This window comes from Muntiacus reevesi, chromosome 9, assembly GCF_963930625.1.
Source record: "Muntiacus reevesi chromosome 9, mMunRee1.1, whole genome shotgun sequence".
NCBI lineage: Eukaryota > Metazoa > Chordata > Mammalia > Artiodactyla > Cervidae > Muntiacus > Muntiacus reevesi.
The window spans coordinates 10,324,730-10,348,628 of NC_089257.1; the positions used below are offsets into that span (position 1 = coordinate 10,324,730).

Here is a 23,899-nt window from a genome sequence, read left to right on the forward strand (position 1 = left end):
CCCAAATCAAGTGCATTTTATGAAATTAACAGCTGAAGATAGAATTTAGTCCACACTGACTCTGCTCAAAGCTCTTATTTTGTTTAAAATTTAACATTATTTTTTAAAAACATAAAAGCTATTGCTTTTATCAAAAATATCCTACCATTAATAATATAAAGGAAAATGAAGCCCCTGCAGTGACATCACTCTGAGAGACTTGCATATATGATACAAACCCCACATCATTGCAGTGCTGACAGAGCAATGAACAGCATGCTCTAGCCATCTATTCTATACTCATGACTTATTGCAGGGAGGCCACCATGGACTGCTACGTAATCTTCACAAATGTGTTAATAATGCAAATGCTGAAGATGGGCAAATTCATGAAAGACTTTAGTTATCTCATGGATTGTTTGTTATTTTTTAAAAAATAAATATATATATATATATATATGTACATATATATATATATATATATATATTTAAATTTTGGCTGCCCTGGTCTTCCTCAGTGCACTCAGGCTTTCTCAGCTCGCAGTGAGCAGGGCTCCCCTCTGCGCGCCCAGGCCTCGCGTCTGGCCGGTGAGCGCTGAGCAGGGCTCCCCTCTGCGCGCCCAGGCCTCGCGTCTGGCCGGTGAGCGCTGAGCAGGGCTCCCCTCTGCGCGCCCAGGCCTCGCGTCTGGCCGGTGAGCGCTGAGCAGGGCTCCCCTCTGCGCGCCCAGGCCTCCCGTCTGGCCGGTGAGCGCTGAGCAGGGCTCCCCTCTGCGCGCCCAGGCCTCCCGTCTGGGCGGTGAGCGGTGAGCAGGGCTCCCCTCTGCGCGCCCAGGCCTCCCGTCTGGCCGGTGGGCGCTGAGCAGGGCTCCCCTCTGCGCGCCCAGGCCTCCCGTCTGGGCGGTGAGCGGTGAGCAGGGCTCCCCTCTGCGCGCCCAGGCCTCCCGTCTGGCCGGTGGGCGCTGAGCAGGGCTCCCCTCTGCGCGCCCAGGCCTCCCGTCTGGGCGGTGAGCGGTGAGCAGGGCTCCCCTCTGCGCGCCCAGGCCTCCCGTCTGGCCGGTGAGCGCTGAGCAGGGCTCCCCTCTGCGCGCCCAGGCCTCCCGTCTGGCCGGTGAGCGCTGAGCAGGGCTCCCCTCTGCGCGCCCAGGCCTCCCGTCTGGCCGCTTTCCCTGCTGCAGACACAGGCTCCGCAGTTGTGTCCCATGGGCTCCGTTGTCCCAGGGCATGTGGGATCTTCCTGGACCAGGTGTCAAACCCATGTCCCCTGCATTGGCAGGGGGATTCTTAACCTCTGGACCATGAGGGAAGTCCTATTTGCTTCTTATATTCCCATCCTATAGACAAGGAAGGGACATTGAGAGGTAAAGCAACTGAAGTAAGCTCGGCCAGGCTGTCTGTAGCACAGGGGATTTCAAACGTGCTTTTCTGATGCAGGAGCCCACCCACTACTAGATAACTAACAAGGACCTACCTTATAATGCAGGGTAGTCTACCCAATACTCCAAATGGCCTATATGGAAAGAATCTACAGAAGATTGAATATATGTACATGTATAACTGAGTCACTTTGCTGAAAATTACAATATCATAAATTAATAAACATTATATTCCAATAAAAATTAAAAAGTAAATGTAAAATTTGATTTCAGTCATTCTATTATACCTATGAGAAAAAAATTGCAATAGAGTCTCAGTAATGAACAGTTGATTTTCTAATAACAGATAAATGTTGAAAAATGCCGTTTCATTGAGATTTATGCCAAGAAGGGCATAGCAGAAAGAATGAAATTGGGAGGTCTTTACTTGAATGCTCTGTCACCCTCAAAATACATTAGTTTTAGCATGTCAAAAATTCAGTTTGTTCCTCATATTCCTAATTTAAAGTGGTATCTATTTTATCAAAAGCAAAAATAATTTTTAAGTGCACACATATGGTTGTTTCTACAATTTTCTATGGGAAGAAGATGATTTTTAACAGTATTGATCAACACATGAAGCAGGTCATCAGAGTGTTTAAAAGCCTGGTTAGTGGTCACACAGATAGATGAATTCCACTTTGAAATCAGCAAGTATTTGATTGGAAGTTTGCTTTAGAAGTTCCAAGAGAGCAGCTAAGACTTCACTGTTTAGCAGCTAGAAGTGCTTCAGTATGACATTTGATCTTATCTTAAATGTAACACATGCATAGAGTTGACAATACATTTGAAAATATATTATATATGATCTTTTATGATACAACTCATGATATTTTATATTCAGATTTCACTCACATCTCTTATGCTGCAGTCACCACACAATAATTAGAATAACTATTTTGCAATCTTCAGTTGCAATATGAATTTCCATTTTTTCCTACTTTCTATGTGTTTTATCCTATGCTTATCTCTACAAGGTGAAAGATATTAAAGAGATGGAAGAAAAACTCCTATTTATTCTTCAAAGCCTATCAAAACTCAACCTTTCATAAAAAGAGATCTCTTTAAATTTCAGTTCCTCTGATACTTACCAGTTTTCATTTTGTGTTCTGGAAACATATTATACATAATTTATTTTCATATCATTTGAAATTTGTTTCCATATTTCTTCTTTTGATAGATTGTAAATTTCTTGGGTGTGAGCCATGAATTTTTTATTCATTTCTTAATATAACCCTTTCTACATGCTTGGTGATAAAGAATTAAATATTAATTTTTGTCATTCTATTTCAATTTATGCTCCCATTCATAATTAATAATGCTAACGTGTATGAAAGAGGAAATTAATAGTAACACAATAATAGTGGGAGACTTTAATACTCCACTCACAACTATGAATAGATCAACTAAACAGAAAATCAATAAGGAAACACAAACCTTAAATGATAAAATGGATCAGCTAGACCTAATTGATATCTATAGGACATTTCACCCCAAAATATTCAACTTCACCTTTTTCTCAAGTGCACACGGAACCTTCTCCAGAATAGATCACATCCTGGGCCATAAATCTGGTCTTGGAAAATTCAAAAAAATTGAAATCATTCCAGTCATCTTTTCTGACCACAGTGCAGTAAGATTAGATCTCAATTACAGGAAAAAAATTGTTAAAAATTCCAGCATATGGAGGCTAAATAACACGCTTCTGAATAACCAACAAATCAGAGAAGAAATCAAAAAAGAAATCAAAATATGTATAGAAACGAATGAAAATGAAAACACAACAACCCAAAACCTATGGGACACTGTAAAAGCAGTGCTAAGGGGAAGGTTCATAGCATTACAGGCTTACATCAAGAAACAAGAAAAAAGTCAAATAAATAACCTAACTCTACACCTAAAGCAATTAGAGAAGGAAGAAATGAAGGACCCCAGGGTTAGCAGAAGGAAAGAAATCTTAAAAATTAGGGCAGAAATAAATGCAAAAGAAACTAAAGAGACCATAGCAAAAATAAACAAAGCTAAAAGCTGGTTTTTTGAAAAAATAAACAAAATTGACAAAGCATTAGCAAGACTTATTAAGAAACAAAGAGAGAAGAACCAAATTAACAAAATAAGAAATGAAAAGGGTGAGATCACAACAGACAACACTGAAATCCAAGGATCATAAGAGACTACTACCAGCAGCTCTATGCCAATAAAATGGACAACTTGGATGAAATGGACAAATACTTAGAAAAGTATAACTTTCCAAAACTGAACCAGGAAGAAATAGATCTTAACAGAACCATCACAAGCAAGGAAATCGAAACTGTAATAAAATATCTTCCAGCAAACAAAAGCCCAGGACCAGATGGCTTCACAGCTGAATTCTACCAAAAATTTACAGAAGAGCTAACGCCTATCTTAGTCAAACTCTTCCAGAAAATTGCAGATGAAGGTAAACTTCCAAACTCATTCTATGAGGCCACAATCACCCTAATTCCAAAACCAGGCAAAGATGCTAAAAAAAGAAAACTACAGGCCAATATCACTGATGAACATAGATGCAAAAATCCTTAACAAAATTCTAGCAAACAGAATCCAACAACATATTAAAAAAATCATACACCATGACCAAGTGGGCTTTATCCAAGTAATGCAAGGATTCTTTAAAATCTGCAAATCAGTCAACGTAATACACCACATTAACAAATTGGAAGACAAAAACCATATGATTATCTCAATAGATGCAGAGAAAGCCTTTGACAAAATTCAACACTTATTTATGATTAAAACTCTCCAGAAAGCAGGAATAGAAGGAACATACCTCAACATAATAAAAGCTATATATGACAAACCCACAGCAAGCATCACCCTCAATGGTGAAAAATTGAAAGCATTTCCTCTGAAATCAGCAACAAGACAAGGATGCCCACTCTCACCACTACTATTCAACATAGTTTTGGAAGTTTTGGCCACAGCAATCAGAGCAGAAAAAGACGTAAAAGGAATCCAGATAGGACAAGAAGAAGTGAAGCTCTGGCTGTTTGCAGATGACATGATCCTCTACATAGAAAACCCTAAAGACTCTTCCAGAAAATTACTAGAGCTAATCAATCAATATAGTAAAGTTGCAGGATATAAAATTAACACACAGAAATCCCTTGCATTCCTATATACTAACAATGAAAAAACAGAAAGAGAAATTAAGGAAACAATACCATTCACCATTGCAACAAAAAGAATAAAATACTTAGGAGTATATCTACCTAAAGAAACAAAAGACCTATACACAGAAAACTATAAAACATTGATGAAAGAAATCAAAGAGGACACAAACAGATGGAGAAACATACCGTGTTCATGGATTGGAAGAATCAATATTGTCAAAATGGCTATTCTACCCAAAGCAATCTATAGATTCAATGCAATCCCTATCAAGCTACCAACGGTATTTTTCACAAAACTAGAACAAATAATTTCACAATTTGTATGGAAATACAAGAAACCTCGAATAGCCAAAGTAATCTTGAGAAAGAAGAATGGAACTGGAGAAATCAACCTGCCTGACTTCAGACTCTACTACAAAGCCACAGTCATCAAGACAGTATGGTACTGGCACAAAGACAGAAATATAGATCAATGGAACAGAATAGAAAGCCCAGAGATAAATCCACGAACCTATGGACACCTTTTTTTTGACAAAGGAGGCAAGGATATACAATGGAAAAAAGATAACCTCTTTAACAAGTGGTGCTGGGAAAACTGGTCAACCACTTGTAAAAGAATGAAACTAGAACACTTCCTAACACCATATGCAAAAATAAACTCAAAATGGATTAAAGATCTAAATGTAAGACCAGAAACTATAAAACTCCTAGAGGAGAACATAGGCAAAACACTCTCCGACATAAATCACAGCAGGATCTTCTATGACCCACCTCCCAGAATATTGGAAATAAAAGCAAAAATAAACAGATGCGACCTAATGAAACTTAAAAGCTTTTGCACAACAAAGGAAACTATAAGTAAGGTGAAAAGACAGCCCTCAGATTGGGAGAAAATAATAGCAAATGAGGAAACAGACAAAGGATTAATCTCAAAAATATACAAGCAACTCCTGAAGCTCAATTCCAGAAAAATAAACGACCCAATCAAAAAATGGGCCAAAGAACTAAACAGACATTTCTCCAAAGAAGACATACAGATGGCTAACAAACACATGAAAAGATGCTCAACATCACTCATTATCAGAGAAATGCAAATCAAAACCACAATGAGGTACCGTTACACGCCAGTCAGGATGCCTGCTATCCAAAAGTCTACAAGCAATAAATGCTGGAGAGGGTGTGGAGAAAAGGGTACCCTCTTACACTGTTGTTGGGAATGCAAACTAGTACAGCCACTACGGAAAACAGTGTGGAGATTTCTTAAAAAACTGGAAATAGAACTACCATATGACCCAGCAATCCCACTTCTGGGCATACACACTGAGGAATCCAGATCTGAAAGAGACACGTGCACCCCAATGTTCGTCGCAGCACTGTTTATAATAGGCAGGACATGGAAGCAACCTAGATGCCCATCAGCAGATGAATGGATAAAGAAGCTGTGGTACATATACACACTGAGGAAACCAGATCTAAAAGAGACACGTTCACCCCAATGTTCATCGCAGCACTGTTTATAATAGCCAGGACATGGAAGCAACCTAGATGCCCATCAGCAGACGAATGGGTAAGGAAGCTGTGGTACATATACACCATGGAATATTACTCAGCCATTAAAAAGAATTCATTTGAATCAGTTCTAAGGAGATGGATGAAACTGGAGCCCATTATACAGAGTGAAGTAAGCCAGAAAGATAAAGAACATTACAGCATACTAACACATATATATGGAATTTACAAAGATGGTAACGATAACCCTGTATGCAAAACAGAAAAAGAGACACAGAAGTACAGAACAGACTTTTGAACTCTGTGGGAGAAGGTGAGGGTGGGATGTTTCGAAAGAACAGCATGTATATTATCTGTGGTGAAACAGACCGCCAGCCCAGGTGGGAGGCATGAGTTAAGTGCTCCGGCCTGGTGGGCTGGGAGGACCCAGAGGAGTCTGGTGGAGAGGGAGGTGGGAGGGGGGATCGGGATGGGGAATACGTGTAACTCTATGGCTGATTCATAGCAATGTATGACAAATCCCACTGAAAAATAAAAAAAATATATATATATATACAAAAAAATAAAATAAATAAATAAATATTAATTTTTGTCATACTATTTCAATTTATGCTCCCATTCATAATTAATATTTTATTTGTATCTAATATATTAAAGGTCACCTTGATGATTTAATTTTAAAGTGCTCATCTCTCATTCTGGGTAAAATGACTAGATTTGCTAAAATGGAAAGGAGAGTTTTGACATAGTTTACAATCTAATCAGTTAAGTGCCTAACATCTAAATGTTTGAATAGATTCTATGTCAAAGATTTTAAATAAATTTTTCATTCCAAGCTACTAAAAATCCATTTTATACAAGACCACATGGCTGCATAACTAAAGTAAGATTCGAGGAAACATTATTTTCCCTTGTTTCCAAAATGCCATCCAAAATATTTTATTTTAAAATTGAGTCTATTCTAACTCACTTTAAAACTGTTCATTTTTATGTCAATTTTTAAATATACTCTTCTAAACTATACCTGGGTAGATCGTGTTCCTATTTCTTCTCCACATAGGTCTGGGCATCAGCAAACTGCAAGGTTTTGCCACTGATGTATCCCAAGGGATCTTTCTTACTTAGAGTATGATGCAAGTAAAATAATCGGAAAGCTTAGAGCCAATACCTGAAATGAATTCCAAGGCAGGCTGGAGATCAATTAGCATTAATATCCTGTTTTGAAGAACTTCAGGTCTACACTTCCGCCTATGATATTATTGCCCTAAGATTTTCTAGCTTTTGAATTACTCTTATTTGTTGTTTTAATTGTTACATTGTTGTTTTATTCAACAAAAGGGTTTAAATCTATCCTTGGAAGAAAGATAAAAATTACCTTGTGAACTTTCTAACTACATTTCTTTCAAAGAATTTGGAGAACTCCCTCAAGAATCTATTTCTGAAAATCATTGTCCTATTCTTTGAAATATTCATGAAGTGTTCATTTCCTCTTTCAGTTGTCTCTGTCCATCATCACTTGATTTCCTTGGTGACCTAGTCTAAGAGCACTCTCCCAGAGAGCCTTCTTAGCTCTTCTGTGTCAATAACAAAGGTGTACAGATAGAAAATGGTTTTAACATTTATTTGGGAACAGTGTGTCTGCTATAAGCTGAGTTCATAGATTGAGGCCCCAAACCCAGGGTGATGGTATTTGCAGATGGTCTTTAGGGAGGCAGGGTTGTACGATAATGAGAACGGTGTCTTCATGATAGAATTAGTGGCCTTTAAGGAGAGACTCCAGCCTGCTCTCTCTCTCTTTATACATAAACACACACAACATCACACTCTTTCAAACACACAGAAGAAGCCACGTGAACACAGTTAGACAGCAACCACATACAATCCAGGAAGAGAGTTCCTACAAAGAACTAAATTGGTGAGGACCTTGATCTTGGACTTACCAGCCTCCAAAATTATGAGAAAATAGCATTCTATTGTTAAAAAAAAAAGACACTCATTTTTATAGTATTTTGTTATGGTAGCTTGAATGGACAAAGACAGCATGTTTATGGAAACAATAATTCTCTACATTGAAAAAGTTTTTGTTGGGTTGGTGGGAGGGGGTGATGAAAGAGAAAGGAATTATAGAATTATATTTATTTTTCCAATATAGTGCAATTTCTGTTGCCTTCTCAGTAATTTATGATGTCCAGCATTTAATGGAGGATGCACCAGATAATTTAATTATATCTTCCAGAGATTTCAAATAGATAGGAGGTGAAAAACAAAACTGCTACACATAGTGAAACTAAAAGACATAAATGAGAGGATCAGTAAGACATTTGATGCAAAAGGTGATCTCCAAAGCAAGGAAAATTTGCGTCCCTAAGGATTCTGGATTAATGTTGGATAACCAGATTATCCTGCATATGGTTTGTGAGGACACAGGGAGGGATTAGTCCGCTTTGTATAGTGATTTTGTATATAAATTTTACCATGTAGTTTTCTATGAAATAAATTTCCAGTGATAATATGGACTTTAATAAAATGGCTGCTGGGGAGTGGCAGTGTTAGTATCTAACATTGTTTGTACACTGCATTAACATATGTAGTTCAGTGAACAGGAAAAGCAGCAAATCCTTGCATTTTACAGCTTGACATGATCACGATTTGTCACCATCAATCAGGATTATATGAATTATCATGAATTATGCTTATTAAATTGCATAATTATTCTGTAACTATGCCATACTTAATTTTATTTTAAATGACAAACATACTTAATACAGTTGAAAAAATGTTCTGGTTTCATTTATGTTTTACTGTAAAATGGCTTGACTTCTACTTGGTATAGGGATGTTGGAAAATTAACTAAGTAGAAATCTGTATAAATCTCTGCATGCAAATACATTAGATTGACTTCAAATGACAATAAAGAGGAGTTATTAACTACAGCTTATTAGTATTGGGTTTTTATAGTGCTATTTCAATATTAGTTATGTATATATCTATATGTGTGTAAATATACATCATCAAAGACTCTTCCCAGGGAAAGATTTATCTTTCCATTTCATAAACTTTAGGAGAAAGAGTTCAGTTCAGCTGATCAAAGTTTTGGGGAGGGGAGAGTATTTGACTAGGAGATGCATTAAGGGAATTTTTAAGGTGAAGGAACTGTTTTGCACGTTACCTAGCAGGTTGTTACTTGATTCTATGCAATTATCATAAATTCATAGAACTGTATATTGCAAAAACTAAATGATATGTAAATTAATAAAAAGTTAATGAGATTGTCAGCCAATGCCAGGAAGAAATGCACTCAAATATATTTAGCTGCATTATAAATGTATGCCTTAATCACAGTCAAGATGGGGGATTTATTGTTATGAGTAACTTTGGAAAATGATTCTTTGATTAGACACTGTAAAATTACAAACAAAAGGAGCTGGATATAAACTTTGCATTATGGTTTATAAATCTGTTTCTCATGGTGGTTCAAGTTAATTCTGAAAGTGCTGTACATGCATATTGGAGTTGAACAGTAATTAAATGACTTTTAAGTAGTAAAACAAGATTTCTCACTGCTGGAGAGAAACTTGACAAATAAGCTTGAAAATGAGTAAAGCATGCCATTGAGGCAAGAGTTTTACAGATAAACATGCAATTCGACAGTGCTCTTAGCAACTGTTCCCTGGAAAACAGTCCTCATCAATGGGATTTTCAGTTGTATAGAGAAAGTTTGGGAGATTTTTTTATTTATTTTTTCTCCCCAGATCTTCATGTGAAAGCCCATTAGAACCTGAAAAAAGATTTCATACCCTCTCCATGAGAAAGTACCATGGGGACTCAATTCATCTCACATTCCTTTCTGAGTTGTCACAAGAGACTGATCTGGGAGAACTTGGGAATTGAGCCTCTGTAAATAAAGCAAATGTGTCACAACAATTATTTAGAAACTTCTTTGTGGAATAGATCATGACAAAAATTACGACAGATGGTGACCATTGAAACCTTGAATCCCCAAAAACACATCAATAAAGTTAACCTCATTTCAATAACACATTTTAAATCAGACCCACACAGCAATTTTCACAATTTCATGTTTTCCTTAACAGCATTACTAAAGCAAATTATACTTAACAGTTTGAAAATCACAACTGTTTTCCAAGCAGTGCTAGTCACCTAGATCTCAGAGTTTTCAAGAGATAAGGTTTTTCTGATATTCCCTGGTGGGTCCAGTGGCTAGGGATCTGGCTTCTCACTGCTGAGCACCTGGATTCAATCCTTGCTAAGGAAACTAAAATCTCACAAGCCATATGGCCAAAAGCCAACAAACAAGCAAAAAAAAAAAAAAAATTAAAGTTTCTTTTTCAAATTTATGTTTTGCAATTTTCAGGCTGGTAGGAGTCCTGGTAGAATTTACACCCTTATGAATGATATTACATTTAAGAAAGTTTATAATTGGAAGAACAACTGAACATTAATATTGCGAGGATTGGAGGAGATTTAAGGACAGGTCAGAAACAGCACTGGTTAGAGAGATTTCCCTTGTCAAAACAGAATTCCTATGATGCTTGTAAAAAGATTGAAAATCAGAGAGCTAGCAAGCAGCGTGGGACCATAGACTATATTTAGGCTCACAGCTTTCAGACAGTGCTGTGAAAGCAGCTTGGTCTCGTGGCAGTGACTCACGTTGTTTCTGAGTGACCTGAAGGAAGATCTCTGGAAAATGTATTAAGAGGAACAACTGGTCAGAGCTTCGGTTCTATCACCCCACTCCACCAGACTAATTTTAGTTATTATTGTTTATCAGGTCTTCCCAGGTGGCGCTAGTGTAAAGAACCCACCTGCCAATGCAGGAGATGCAGAGATGCGGGTCTGATCTCAGGGTGGGGAAGATCCCCTGGAGGAGGGCATGGCAACCCACTCCAGTATTCTTGCCTGGAGAATCCCAAGGACAGAGGAGCCTGGTTCGCTACAGTCCACAGGGTCGCAAAGAGTCAGACACGACTTAGCACACATGCACACACTGATATTATTATTAATAACATAAAAAGCTCTAACCAAAATAATTCTACAAAAAATAAAATCATGTTTCTAACACAACCCAACCATTTACCAATGAGAAAGCTCGCATCTTAAATATGAAATAAAGTTAGTGGTTCTATCAGAAGTCAAATTCATACCTCCTGATATCCATATCCATTCAGTTAGCTTTCTTTTTCCAGAGGAAAAGAAAGAAAATGAAGTCACTCAGTCAATAAAGAGTCATGAAGTCTCAGTCTCTCTTTGAGACCCCATTGACTACAGCCTGCCAAGCTCCTATATCCTTTGGATTCTCCAGACAAGAATACTAAAGTGGGTTGCCATTCCCTTCTCCAGGGGATCTTCCTGACCCAGGGATCAAACCTGTGTCTCCTGTATTGCAGACAAATTCTTTACCATCTGAGTTAGCAAGGAAGGCTCCAGAAGAAAAAGGACTCAGAACTTCATAGCTAAGAGGAAACTAGATTTGTCAACATAGCCTAAATAATTCTTCAGATGTTTGCTTTTTCAAAGCTTTGTTTTTAAACTTCTGAGCCCTTTTTGTGATAAGAAGAGGTGCTAGAAGTACTTCATATTAAGTAGGCTGAAAAAGTTGATGAATGTTAAACAATTTTAATGTTCAACATATATGACTATCAAGAGGACTTTTCTTTCTGGAGAATTACACAAATAATATATTGCAAAAATTCATAATACCATCTTAATTTGGGTTCCCCCAAAATGAGACACTGAATCAATGATTGGTGTAAACGTGATTTGCTAAGAATTTTTCCCAAGAATAGCTATTGTATTGAACGGGAAGTGGAACCTGGTAAGAAAGTAAGCCAAGCAAGGATATAGTATCAAAGTCCCCATGATAAGAATTTTGGGTAGATTCCAGGGAAGAATTCTGGAGAGAGATAGCTCAAGTTGATCTGAGTGGGCAAAGGAGCTTGAATATATACAGCTGACCCTGAACAACCTGTAACTCATAAATATATAGATTAATTTGTGTATAACTTAGCATTGGCCTTCTGTATCAATGATTCCTCCCCTCATCATTGGATTAAAACAATCAGAGACTTTGTAGTACTGTGATATTTTTACTAAGGGAAAGTTATTCTCATGTAGGTAGACCTGTGCAGTTCAAACTTGCAATGTCCAAGGGCCACCTATATACTCCTGTGCCCATATCAATCATTGGCTAAGGGCTACTCCCCGTGGGATGTAAATTTCCAGTTGCTTCTGTCTTACATGGCAAGCAGGTATAACAGCTTCAGAAAACCTGATGCAGTTCTCCAATAAAGAAATATAGGCTCTTACTCTTAAGAGAGAAAAGCCACCAGCTGAATACAGATATGGTAAAGAGATCGTTTGAGGCAATGGCTATCAGAGTGGAGCTCTGGACAAGCAACATCAAGATAACTTGGTATTGGTTTGCAAACATGAGAGTTTCCCAGGTGAAATCTGAAACTAGACAAGCATACATGGAGGGTGGGGCGAAACGAAAGAAGCAGATCATCGCATATTGGTCAGTGGCGATTTTAAATAGCAAGGGAATATACCTGAGTCTTGGTTTGGGTGGTTATAAAATGAGTAAATCTCTACAAAGACTCCCTGGATTCTTTTTTTTTTTTTTTTAATTTTTCAGTGGGTTTTGTCATACATTGACATGAATCAACCATAGAGTTACACGTATGCCCCATCCCGATCCCCCCTCCCACCTCCCTCTCCACCAGATTCCTCTGGGTCTTCCCAGTGCACCAGGCCCGAGCACTTGACTCATGCATCCCACCTGGGCTGGTGATCTGTTTCACCATAGATAATATACATGCTATTCTTTCGAAACATCCCACTCTCACCTTCTCTCACAGAGTTCAAAAGTCTGTCCTGTACTTCTGTGTCTCTTTTTCTGTTTTGCATATAGGGTTATCATTACCATCTTTCTAAATTCCATATATATGTGTTAGTATGCTGTAATGTTCTTTATCTTTCTGGCTTACTTCACTCTGTATAATGGGCTCCAGTTTCATGCATCTCATTAGAACTGATTCAAATGAATTCTTTTTAATGGCTGAGTAATATTCCATGATGTATATGTACCACAGCTTCCTTATCCAAACACATGAAAAGATGTTCAACATCCCTGGACTCTTAAAAGTTCATAAAGAAGACTTAGGGTTCACTCATGCAGACCATCCAGATGGTTTCAACACCTCAGGCTCTCCAGGCTGCATCTTTGACAATGGCTCCTGCCATGGAAGCGACAGACAGAAAAGGCAAAGAGATGGAGGGAGGGATTGATAGTGAGGACCCTCTGATTGTCCAGGTCCGGATCAAGAGTCAACCAAAGGTCAAATCCTCCCAGTGACCTCATTCAACACTTGGAAACTATAAGTAACTGTTGAAAATGCAATTTTTTTTCTTGCTCTATATCAGACCTACTGACTTATAAACGCCGATCCAGCAATATGTGTTCTAACAAACCCTCCAGATGTCATAAAGGAGAAAGGTACTAATTACACCAATCAAGAGGCGTATATATTTAGTTACTTAAAAAAGGCAAAATCCAACTATTGGCTGTCTAAAAGAGACACAATTTTTACTCAGTTTTTGCCACTGCGAATGCAGGAGACATGGGTTCAATCTCTGTTCCAGGAAGATTCCACATGCCTCAAGGCAACTATGTCTGTGCATTACAGCTTCTGATACTGCACTCAGGAGCCAGAACTCTGTAACAAGAGAAGTCACACAGTGAGAAGCCTGGACACTGTAGCTAGAGAGTAGCACCCCTCACCACAGCCAGAGAGAACCAGCTCACAGCAATGAAGACCAGTGCAGCCAAAAAAAATCATAAACATATATTTTTAAAAGTAAAATGATAGAAAATGATTCCACACAGATAGTAGCTATAGAAGAGCTGAAATTTTGTATTAAAGTCATAGAAAAATAGGACTACAGTAAACAAAGTTGGATTTTTAATAATAATAACAGGAAAACACAGTAAACTTAGCAATTATAAATTCATGAACAAGTGACACAGTCAGCTCAAGATTTATGGAATAAAAAGTGACAGATGTGAACAGAAAAGCATAATTCAATTGGGAGTTTAATGGCACTTAATAGTTGATGAAAAAATAAAAGGGAAAATCAGCAAGTCTATAGGAGACTTTTCAGGTGACTAGTGGTAAAGATTTTGCCTGTTAAGGCAGGAGACACAAGAGAAGGAAATGGCTACCCACTCCAGTATTCTTGCCTGGAAAATTCCATGGACAGAGGAACCTGGTGGGCTACAGTCCACGGGGCCACAGGGAGTCGGGCACGACTGAGTGGCCAAGCACGTCGGAGGCTTTAGTAACGCCATTCACCAGTCTGACCAGGATGAAGCCTGCAGTTCTTAGGAAACACTTGAGGGCAGACTTTCTCAGCATTGAAACTTAGCATAAATGAAGCACTGAAACTTAGTATAATTGCTTTGTGTGTGACGAATTTTTCACGTCCACTATAGTAGCAGCATCCACACCCTTGGAGAAGGAGATGGCAACCCACTTCAATATTCTTGCCTGGAGAATTCCATGGATGGAGAAGCCTGGGAGGTTATGGTCCATGGGGTCACAAAGAGTCAGACACGGCTGAGTGACTAACACATCCACACCCTTGGCTGTCTACATAGCAAGGCTACTCGTTTACACCACCTTGTCATGGAGAAAATCAATAATATTTCCAGGCATTGTCAAATAGCCCCTGGGTGAAAAACCAATTCAGACTGAAATCACTGATATACAGTTGTCTCTAATTAGTGTTTAATTCAGGATACATTACAAAAGCATTCTAAGATACATTATTAAAGCATTCTTATAATTTTAAACTGAGTACTAAAGGGAACTCAGTTTTGTCTACCTTTGGCATATATCTAGTTATGTTGATATCAGATGAAATGAATTTTTATAAATATATAAATATATATACTTTTATGTGTAAATATATATATATGCCTATATAAAATTTGAGAAATGGCATGTAAGTTTCTATGATACTTTCTACATATAAGTTAATGATTCTAAGTCATTTGATTACAAAGAATTCAGAGAATGAATTTATTTTAGTTTGAAAAAATCTTTATTGAACACCAAATAATGTCAAGTCATTTGACTAGTTTTTCATAGTTAACTAAAAAAAAAAATGTACCATGAAAGAAAGTCCACGTTCATTTATTCAAATCATTTTTAGATGTTGTGAACACAGAGCCTGGTGATGACTTTTTTCAGGGCATTTTTTACATCCTTATTTCTGAGGCTGTAAATTAAAGGGTTCAACATGGGAATGATCACTGTATAGAAGACAGAGGCCATCTTATCTGTGTCAAGAGAATGCTGAGAACTTGGTTGTAAGTACATAAAGATGAGGGTCCCGTAGAATATGGTGACTGCAAGCATGTGGGAGCTACATGTGGAGAAGGCTTTGCATCTTCCCTCAGCTGAGCGCATTCTCAGGATGGTAGAAATAATAAACATGTAGGAGATAAAGACAATCAGAACAGAGGAGATGAAGGTAACACCAGCACAGGCCAAAATCCATCGCTGTTTGGAACGTGTATCTGAGCAAGTGAGCCTGAGAAGAGGCATGTCGTCACAGTAGAAATGGTTGATGGTGTTCGAGTGGCAATAGGAGAGACGAAAAGTGAAGATGGTGTGAAACAGCGCCATCAGAAAGCCATAGCTGTAGGGGACAGCTACGAGCCGAATACAGACTCCTCCTCGGGACATTGAGGCCATATAGAGGAGAGGGCTACAAATGGCTACGTATCGATTGTAGGCCATGGAAGCCAGCAGCAAGCACTCGGATACCATGAAGGTGAGGAAACAGCCTAACTGGGCAGCACATGAGTTGAAAGAAATAACATTTGGCTTGTACAAGAAATTTCCAAGCATTTTGGGTGTAACGACAGAAGCATAACAGAAATCAACAAAGGCCAGGTTACTAAGGAAGAAGTACATTGGCGTGTGGAGTCTTGAATCTGTTCTGATGACTAGGAACAGACCCAGGTTGCCTGCTACTGTGAAGAGGTAGATGGATAAGAACAGGACAAAGAGGGGCATCTTCAACTCCTCTTGATCCGTGAGGCCCACGAGAATAAACTCCTTTACCTGAGTGCAGTTGATTTGTGCCATATCTCTTCCAGACATCTGCATGAGGAAGTAGGAAAAAAAAGAGTTAAATTCAAGTTGCCATTATATAAGTGATATTTTTATGCTTTGATATCTTGTAAGGAGATGTAATGCTCAGAATTCTCCAAGACAGGCTTCAGCAATACGTGAACCGAGAACTTCCAGATGTTCAAGCTGGTTTTAGAAAAGGCAGAGGAACCAGATTTCAAATTGCCAACATCCACTGGATCATCGAAAAAGCAAGAGAGTTCCAGAAAAACATCTACTTCTGCTTTATGGACTACACCAAAGCCTTTGGCTGTGTGGATCACTATCCGTGGAAAATTCTGAAAGAGATGGGAATACCAGACCACCTGACCTGCCTCTTGAGAAACCTGTATGCAGGTCAGGAAGCAAGAGTTAGAACTGGACATGGAACAACAGACTGGTTCCAAATAGGAAAAGGAGTACGTCAAGGCTGTATATTGTCACCCTGCTTATTTAACTTATATGCAGAGTACATCATGAGAAACACTGGGCTGGAGGAAGCACAAGCTGGAATCAAGATTGCCGGGAGAAATATCAATAACATCAGATATGCAGACAACACCACCCTTATGGCAGAGAGTGAAGAGGAACTGAAAAGCCTCTTGATGAAAGTAAAAGAGGAGAGTGAAAAAGTTGGCTTAAAGCTTAGCATTCAGAAAACTAAGATCATGGCATCTGGTCCCATCACCTCATGGAAAATAGATGGGGAAACAGTGGAAGCATTGTCAGACTTTATTTTTTTGGGCTCCAAAATCACTGTGGATGATGACTGCAGCCATGAAATTAAAAGAGGCTTAGTCCTTGGAAGGAAAGTTATGACCAACCTACACAGCATATTAAAAAGCAGAGACATTAGTTTGCCAACAAATGTCTGTCTGGTCAAGGCTATGGTTTTTCTAGTGCTCATGTATGGATGTGAGAGTTGGACTGTGAAGAAAGCTGAGTGCAAAAAAATTGATGATTTTGAACTATAGTGTTAGAGAAGACTCTTGAGAGTCCCTTGGACTGCAAGGAGATCCAACCAGTCCATCCTGAAGGAGATCAGTCCTGGGTGTTCATTGGAAGGACTGATGCTGAAGCTGAAACTCCAATACTTTGGCTACCTCATGAGAAGAGTTGACTCATTGGAAAAGACCCTGATGCTGGGAGGGATTGGGGGCAGGAGGAGAAGGGGATGACAGAGGATGAGATGGCTGGATGGCATCACCGACTTGATGGACATGAGTCTGAGTGAACTCCAGGAGTTGGTGATGGACAGGGAGGCCTGGCGTGCTGCGATTCATGGGGTCGCAAAGAGTCGGACACAACTGAGCAACTGAACTGAACTGAACTGAACTGAAGGAGATGTAATGCTAACATATAGTTAGCATACAGGGATTCTGGGAATGGGATAGAGAGCTCAGTTCAGTTCAGTTCAGTCACTCAGTCCTATCCGACTCTTTGCGACCCCATGAATCTCACCACGCCAGCCCTCCTTGTCCATCTCCAACTCCAGGAGTTTACTCAAACTCGTGTCCATCAAGTCGGTGATGCCATCCAGCCATCTCATCCTCTGTCATCCCCTTCTCCTCCTGCCCCCAGTCCCTCCCAGCATCAGGGTCTTTTCCAATGAGTCAACTCTTTGCATGGGATGGAGAGTAGAAGCAGATAAATGTGGGAAAGGCATAGCTCTCTTCTCCTGGATTCATTGTTTATACAGAAATGGGAGCTGTGGAACAGCCTGGTTTCTGTTGAAATTTCCTGAACATTGAGCTATCTGCAACTTTAATCTGACTTATTAAAATGTTCAGCCATTCTTTAAAGTCTTTGGTGAATTCACTACAGTATTGCTTCTGCTTTATGTTTATTTTATTTTATTTTTTTTGGCCTCGAGTCAAGTGGTATCTTACCTAATTAATCTGTTCTATATCATTGTATCCAGTTATTGCTCAGACTCTCAGTCATGTCTGAATCTTTGTGATCCAGTGGACTATCTGAAGCCTGCCAGTCTCCTCTATCCATGTGATTCTCCTGGCGAGAATACTGGAGGGGATTGCTATTTCCTCCTCCAGGGGATCTTCCCAACCCAGGGACAGAACCACTTCTCTTGAGTTTCCTTCATTGGCAGGTAGATTTCTTACCACTAGCGCCATCTGGGTTCCCGTACTCCCTGCATTGAAAGGCAAAGTCTTAACCACTGGAAGTCCATGGCTATTATGTTTTTATTGAGAAGCTGTTAGCACTAACAGCATAAAGGAAATATTCTGCAGTGGCACTTTTCTTTGATGTATCTGTCATTGCACCTGTGCAGACAGAACTCCATGCTATTCCAAGGCTGGCAGAAACATAGTTCCGCATTATGTTTTCCTTTAATAATTTATCACTAAAAGGTCACTATCAATTACAGACTCTCTTCATAGTTATGTTAATAATGCCAATACTAAAAATAGGTAAGTATGGAAGCTACAATGAAGAATTTATTTACTTCATTTGTTTTACCAAAACTTTAAACCTAAAATCATATCATTATGTTCACTCTGCATATGAAGAAGAGTAGATCAAAACAAGCTTCCCAAACAAAGTCAGCAGGCTGGTCTGAATATGATTAGTTGTGCTTCAAATCTGTGTGTTTCTGACTTGAGTCTACACCTTATTATTATGCTATCACTATAGTATATCTTATTAGATCTATTGTAAGAAGCAAATTATTTCCAGATATTTTGCTATAATATTGCACATTTTTATCTCTAAAGCAGGAATTTACATGATCAAAAGAAATGAAAATAATTTGCATTTTAAACAGCAAATATAATTTTTTAGTAAATAAAAAAAGGAAAGGAAAAGAGACAAAATAATGTTTTTGCTCATAGAACTGCCCAGACCAAGCCACTTCTCTAGACTACTAGCTTTCCGACTTAAACTTTTTGACTACAAATCACAGAAATAAATACCTTTTACATTATGATGTAGAGCTAACAATTACATCTAGAATAATACTCATTGCCTGGCATCGCTTACCTTGCATGGTCCTTTGTGTTGTATTGTAATCTGTTCTATTTTATTTTGTCCAAATTATACAGGCCAAGAGTCTAAAAACTGAGTTCATTATATGAGGCCGTTACAAGCACAATATTAAAAACTATAATCTAGCCCATCCCCACCATCACCATTTTCACAAACACAGATAAGCAACTTATCGATAAACAGATCTAGGTAGGCTACACCTCCCACTCTGATCTATACCCAAGACTGTGCACATCCTATCCTTAGTGTTTGTCTTGATTATGTCTAACTGCTGCTTCTTTAGGAGCCTATTTCAGTTCACTCATTCCCTCATTCAAGAATATATGTTGAGAATTATTAATTTCCAAATATTACTTAGATTCTGAAAGAAAAGACAGTAGACTAGACCAGAAGGGGGAAAAAAAAAAAGCCTTATTCACATTTTTTAAATTTTTCTGGCCTCTTTTCCTCTCACTCATCTTTCCCTCCTTCCAAAACACAAAACTTTGTGACATTTATATATAGATATCATTTTGCTGTCTATCAAAAGTAAGGTGTGAATTATATTTTAAAACATATGTGATGTTTCATAATCTTGTCCCAAAATAGTCTTATTGTTCGGATTCCATTCAACTCTCCCAACCAGTAAGGGATGCCCCCTGGCCTCTTTGTCAATAGAAACGTGATTTGCCATGCTTCTTTTCCATTGCCTTTGCCATTCCTAGTAAACCTCCCCACAAGAAAAATATACAAAGGGAAAACTGCTTAATTATCACCTCTTCTTTGAAGTTGCTTCCCAAGTTTAGTTAATATATTTCATATTTGTGTTGTAAAATCCGTTCAGACATACTCCATTTATATTTTCTCTTGAATTTACAAAACCAAAATGTTTCTATACCATTTTCATTGATAGAGTTTTGATACTTTGTGCTTTACAACCTTGTTCTCTGTGCTTTTGTTTTTGTTATTTTTTTAAAATCATTTTTCAGGGAAGTCTGTTCTAAATGTTAGGTAAATTGTCAGTCTCTCAGTTGTGTCTGACTCTTTGTGACCCCATGGACTGTAGCCTGCCAGCTTCCTCTGTTCATGGGATTTCCCAGACACGGATACTGGAGTGGAGGGTCATTTCTTCCTCCAGAGGAACTTCCTGACCAAGGGATCAACTAAACTCAGGTCTCCTGCATTGGCAGGCCAATTCTTTTACCACTGAGCCACAAGGGTAACAGGAAATTAAATCTTATCTGGATTAATTAAAGATTCATACCATGCTAATTGTATTTAACCATTTCTTCCCCTTATTCTTAAGTTATATCCTTCATTTTGGAGTATATCTCTAAGCACATAATGATGACAATTATCTGATATAATCCTTCCAACATAGAAAGCATAGTTTTGACATAGATGGCAATGTGGTCAATCATGCGCCTGCTTTTTTCAAATCTCCTCATAGAGTCTAAACTGTAATTTTTATTTTTTAATAATAAATATATACACATATATAAGAGCAACATAAGTCATTAATTTGCAATTTGAATGCATTAAAACATATTTACTGACTCCATATTATTAAATATCTTTCTGTGTTTTGAGGTGACATCAAATAAAAGTCAGAGTTCAGACATCAGGGAGTAAAGACAGGAAGAGAGCAGTCAAGCCTGTTCAGAATAGTGAGCTGCTGTGTAATAACCTCATGGAGCTCAGTGTGGTGCACCAAAACATATATGAGAGGAGGCCTGAAACCTAGAAGATTTGAGGAGGGGAAGGTTAAGGGATGATTTCCCTGGATATGCATGTCAAAATTAACAAGGAAGGATTTAAGACAAGGGAAGTTTCAAGCAGAGAATATGTAAAAAAGCAACTAATGTTCAGTTCAGTTCAGTCGCTCAGTCGTGTCTGACTCTTTGAGACCCCATGGACTGCAACACCCAAGGCCTCCCTGTCCATCACCAACACCCAGAGTTTACTCAGACTCATGTCCATTGAGTCGGTGATACCTGCCAACCAACGCATCCTCTGTCATCCCCTCCTGCCTTTCAATCTTTCCCAGCATCAAGGTCTTTTCAAATGAGTCAGTTCTTTGCATCTGGTAGACAAAGTATTGGCGTTTCAGCTTCAACATCAGTCCTTCCAATGAATATTCAGAACTGATTTCCTTTAGGATGAACTGGTTGGATCTCCTTGCAGTCTAAGGGACAGCAAGAGTCTTCTCCAACACCACAGTTCAAAAGCATCAATTCTTCCATGCTCAGCTTCTAGTTAAGCTTAGGTGCTCAAGAACTAGTTAAGTACATGCATAATTTCTACAAATTCTAGACATATACATACATCATGCTTATTCAACCTTACCTTCTAGACGTGTTTCTGTCTTTAATTAGCTACATGAGCTTGGGAAGCTCACTTGAACTTTTTGAAGTTTAATTGATTCATGTATATAAGTTGAACCAGTCAATCTTCAAGGAAATCAACCCTGAATACTCATGGGAAGGACTGATGCTGAAGCTAAAGCTCTGATATTCTGGCCACCTGATGTGAAGAGCTGACTTGTTGGAAAAAACCCTGATGCTGGGAAAGATTGAAGGCAGGAGTAGATGAGATGTTTAGATAGCATCACCAACTCAGTGGACATGAATTTGAGCAAACTCCAGGAGATAGTGAAGGATAGGGGGGCCTGGCATGCTGCAGTCACGGGGTCACAAAGAGTCATTCACCACTTAGTGAGTGAACAACTCACAACCACAATATATATTTTAAAAGGCACTAAACTATCTCTTCACTTCCTTCTAGTTCTTTAATTGTTCACTTGAAAACTAGATGTTTTTGATAATTTCACCAAAACTAATATAAATACAGATAAAGCATTATCTTTAGGTTACAAAATGTATTTCAAATTGTTTTACTATAGCCTAGCGTGTTGATATTATGCTCTTTAATTTTTAAGATTGTTACCTTGAGATGTGAACTATTACACATCTATGAGTCATAGCCCAACATTTTGAAATGCGTCATTCTTCTAACCGACCTGAGTGGAGGCCGCACCAATTTCTCCTCCTAATGGTTTGGGTAACAGATGACTGCATGCTTTTGTCAGTATCTCTGTCCCAAAGGAGTTTACCTCAGAGCATAATGTAAGGGAGATCATCAGAAAAATTACAGTCTTGCTCTACTGGCATGCGAAGGCTAACTGAAGATTTAATAACATGAGTCGCTGTTTTTGAAGAAGTGCATATCTACAGCTAAAAATTTCACTGAAATATCTAAGGTGTGGTTCACTCACTCAATCATATCCAACTCTGTGACTCCGTGAACTGCAGCATGTCAGGCTTCCCTGTCCTTCACCATCTCCTGGAGCTTGCTCAAACTCATGCCCATTTAGTTGGTGATGCCATCCAATTATCTCATCCTCTGTCGTCCCCTTCTTTTCTTACCTTTAATCTTCCCAGCATCCAGGACTTTTCCGATGAGCTGGATGTTCACACCAGGTGGCCAAAGTGTTGGAGCTTCAGCTTCAGCATCAGTCCTTCCAATGAAGGCATTAAATACTTAAAAATAGCAGCTTGATTATATTCTATAGGTGATGATCAGAATAGGAATTATATAGGCAGAAACTGTATTTTGGATATATTAAATATTCTAGGAATATACAATGCCTCTTTTATTTTAAATAATTAAATTTACAAGTGGATCTACAACTAAACAAATGTCCCATCTCTACTTGTACCTTGATATCTCAATCCCCTATATTTATGAATAGTATTCCATTGTATGGATGTATTACAATTTGTTTATCCATTCACCTATTAGAGGATACTTGGTTGTTTTCACTATCAATTATAAATATGGCTACAATAAGTAAAATTATAGCTTGAATAAATCAAATCTATTGGCTATTTAGAAATGTCACTTTGGAAGCATCATGAGGATCTACAGCTTTGCTGCTAGATGTGGGATGATTTGATTTGATGTGGAGTTTGAAAAAATCCATTTCTAGAGATGAATTTCAAAGCAAATGTGATCTCAGTGACTTTTCTTAGAAACATTAAAATTGTAGATAATGTGAGGTCACAGTACTGGTTGGTAAAACCAGTAGACTAGCAGCTCAGCTGCAGATTTAATAGTGAGATCAAGCTCAAAATCATCAGACATTAAGGAAAAGCAAACTAAAACCCCAGAACGGTGTCACTACGAACCTTCTAGAATGACACTAACCAAAATTACTGTCCATAGCAAGTGCTAAGGTACAAAGAAGCTGAACCCTTATATTTCTGTAAGAATAAAAACTTTGGAAAACTTTCTGGTATTTTTATAAAAGGTAACATAGACTCTCCAATCACCCTAGCAATTCTGCTCCAAAGTAGCAATCCAACAAAAATAAAAATATGAACATGAGACTGTTACACAAATATACATAGCAACAGTATTCATAATAAGCAAAAAATAGAATAACCCAAATGTCTGTCAATCAATAAATGAATAAACAAATATGTCATATTCATATAAGCAAATGCGATTCAGAAACAAAATAATATTATTTCTAATAGATGCTACAACATGAACAAAACATAAAATCTTTTATTAGTGTAAGAAGTCAGACACAGAAGTCTGTACATTGTATGACTACATTTAAATGAAAATTCCTAAAATGGGAAATATATGAGACAGAATATAG

At 38.2% G+C, this 23,899-nt stretch overlaps 1 protein-coding gene across 1 annotated transcript; it reads right to left on the minus strand.

Annotated features, from left to right (window-relative positions):
- Positions 1–15,282: 15,282 nt before the first annotated feature.
- LOC136175559 (olfactory receptor 8U1-like) lies at positions 15,283–16,227 on the minus strand. The gene has a single exon (XM_065945827.1). It carries the CDS (start codon positions 16,225–16,227, stop codon positions 15,283–15,285), a length of 945 nt encoding a protein of 314 aa, XP_065801899.1.
- Between the last annotated feature and the right edge of the window lie 7,672 nt (positions 16,228–23,899).